The sequence below is a fragment of the Cydia fagiglandana genome, chromosome 17 (assembly GCF_963556715.1).
Source record: "Cydia fagiglandana chromosome 17, ilCydFagi1.1, whole genome shotgun sequence".
NCBI lineage: Eukaryota > Metazoa > Arthropoda > Insecta > Lepidoptera > Tortricidae > Cydia > Cydia fagiglandana.
Window position 1 is genome coordinate 13,045,300 of NC_085948.1, and position 2,922 is coordinate 13,048,221.

A 2,922-nucleotide genomic window follows, 5' to 3' on the forward strand; every position below is an offset into this window, starting at 1 on the left:
GAAACGGGTATCGTTATGTAAGTGGAGCTCGTGGTCGCTTCTGGATATACAGGTTTACGTTGTGTGTAGGTGTGTATGTGTAATTTGATCAACTTGTTGGGTGTGTGGTTGCTATGAGGGTGTCAGGTTATTAGGAATTTTGTTGTCTGATTGATTTCTGCTATCATAGACACAAAATACTGTATACATATCGATTCGTAGGTATATTTTCAAGTAATATTTATTAAATAAAGCAAACACACATTTGTGTTTTATTAGGTTTGGTTTTGGCGGGAAAGTAGAATGAAAGATATAAGTATTTGAATAAGTTGATATTTATTAAGACTGGGAGATCAAACGAAAGTCTTGAAATTCCTTAACAAATATTATACTAAACTAAATCTAATGCCAAAAAAGAGAAATCGAATGGTACATTAAAAGGACAATTATTACCTTAAGTAATTGACACATAAGGAAGAATTCATTAAGTAAATTCAAATAAACCAAAAACTAAAGATGCAAGACATCAAATAAAATTAAACTTATAGCTACTTTAAGAAATTTCTAAATTACAGTCTAAATAATTGACACATTCGGCCCGTTTTAGATTGTACAAACTAAATTACATAACTAATGAACATTTGAATAATTTCGTTCAATCAGTAATGTACAAAATTAATAACTATTAAAGCTTTTGTCACTGATATGTCTTATAACTTATTATATACCAAAAACTACATTATAAGCACTTAACTAAACACTGGATTTGATACCTATTGAGTAAAATACATTACTAACATTCCCGAGCACTCAATATCAAAGTTACCAACTAGAACTTAATTACCTTCAAATAATTATTTTATTTAATCTAATTAAAGCTTTGTTTACTCATAAACTTTTTGTATCACAGACAACATATAATAGAACTCTCTTACAACTAATGGAAGACGTTGGACACAGATAAACAGACAAAACTAAGCAGATACTGCTAAGATCAAGAATTTGAGAAGATAGCCTGAAACTGGTGCGTTGATAATTACAGTGCAGTTTGTCGTTAAAGCTGTCTACCAAAACTTGAATGGACAATTTTATACTGTTACATTACATCGAAACTAATTTATAGCGAGTGATGTTACACCGCGTTCGCTCAGAGACATCTATAATGCTAGAGATCACAGTTATACGACACCTAAAATCACATTTAAACTCTAAGCCGAAAGCGTTGCATCACCAACTCACTGAACTAAGTCTAATGGAAGACATGGACAGCCCGCGAACTGCGAGCTACTAAATCTACTTGTTGGAAGACAAGATTTTGTTTTCACTGCATCTTTACCGAAAATTTTAATGATTAAATCAGAAAAGAAAAATGGAAAAATGGAAGACAGTACGATTGAGCAAATCTTGCGTTAGATTAATAACAAATCTTACATACGAAACAGTTGTGCTTGTTAGCGGCGTAGCAGATTTCCCGTACTTCATTGGCCATGTTGTCGTTGATTTCAGAATCGGAAATCAGCTCGAACCGACTCGTGTTGACGATGTTCTGGTTCTCAGCGTTGTCGTCTTCCACTGGCGCCGGTTTAACCGGGTCCAAGGGATAGAAAAAGTCGGAGAAAGGCACTATAATAGGTTCCTCAGGATATGCAGTCTTTTGTGATGGCAGGTCAGCGCGTGGTGAATTGTTGGAGATGAGCTCTCCAAGCTTCGACCAGCACTTGTTAAGATTCACACGCGTAGAGCTCGCCACTTTACGAGGAAGCCTCGGTTTGGAGTTCTGTAATAGAAGAAAACACAAATAAGTCTCAAGTATTAATCGATTGAAGCACAAGGGGGAAAGTACTAAAAAGTGCGCGAAAATTTGATGAGAAGACAATATTAAACTTGATTCGAAGTTTGAGGACTTTTAAAGATAAATGGATACATACCTGTCGGTTCAGAAGCTTTGCCCAAGGCGACCTTGGAGGCGACACCTCCTTCTGCGGTGAATTCTCTTCCTTAGCTAAACACATCTTAACTAACGTTAATGCTACGAACTTATTACGAACTATCACTACGATAGAGAGAGCGACATGCGCGCACGAAGCGTCAGAAGGGAATGAGTGAATCAGGAAGGGCGGCTCGGCTTATATAGCAGGGGGAGGCTTAGCGCGCGCGCGGGCGCGCGTGCGTCGGGAGCGGGGCGCGCGCGCAGCACGAGCGGTAGCGCGCGTTCAGACTGGTTTTTACTTTACGGACAACTTCTACGAAGAAAAGCTTTGACGTGCCGCGACTTAGAATAGTTACTCGTACCGAATAGATTGCGCCCGTAAAGATTTATTGATGACGAGCTCTCAGATGATTTCTTGATGAGTTTGCTTTTGTTTTTGTTTCTGAGGTTTTTCGTTCGCTCATCAGATTACATATGAAAGTTGGACATCAAGAGTATCAGATGCTTATCGGGAAGGATGATTAGTCCGTTCGAGCTTGATTACTTTGTGATTCAATGTGCATTGTTCTTATCAAAGCTTTCGTTCGTGCTCGCACCCACTGTCCGTTTTCCGTCACTCCGTGGGCGATTTTCTAGCAAAGTAAACAGCGCTATCGTAAGCACTATGAATCACTGGCAGCTGAGGCTTAGAGCTGGATAGATAAGTTCCTTTACAGATTTATCATAGCACGACGGTGTCGCTTCCTGCGATTAAATCGGTGCGCTGGCGGCTGCAAATCACGTACTGCGCCCTGATAAATCATTTCCTCCGGTCAGCCTAGCGTATACATGGCGGTTAGCGATGCTAGCGCACCTAGATATCTATCACACGCTAGAACATAGGCCTCCATATTCTCAGCAATAAATTATACTGATACCTATGATACGTTTCTTTTATTCTCGCAGCTTTTTTAAAGGATGTCCTCGCCTCGAGGCGATTACGTTAGGTAACGGCTTAGTCAGTAGAAACTGAA

General features: G+C 39.2%; 1 protein-coding gene across 1 annotated transcript; it reads right to left on the bottom strand.

The window, feature by feature from the left end:
- Nucleotides 1-298: 298 nt before the first annotated feature.
- Nucleotides 299-2,296, bottom strand: LOC134672508 (uncharacterized). Its single transcript, XM_063530449.1, has 2 exons — nucleotides 1,908-2,296; nucleotides 299-1,756 (listed from the first exon to the last, which is right to left on the bottom strand). Exons 1-2 carry the CDS (start codon nucleotides 1,989-1,991, stop codon nucleotides 1,394-1,396), a joined length of 447 nt encoding a protein of 148 aa, XP_063386519.1. The 5' UTR covers nucleotides 1,992-2,296; the 3' UTR covers nucleotides 299-1,393.
- Nucleotides 2,297-2,922: the final 626 nt, after the last annotated feature.

Coding starts and splice junctions, on each gene's coding strand:
- LOC134672508 (XM_063530449.1), bottom strand. CDS start 1,991: ATGTGTTTAGCTAAGGAAGAGAATTCACCGCAGAAGGAGGTGTCGCCT. Junction 1,757..1,907: donor CAAAGCTTCTGAACCGACAG/GTATGTATCCAT, acceptor CTTCTATTACAG/AACTCCAAACCGAGGCTTCC.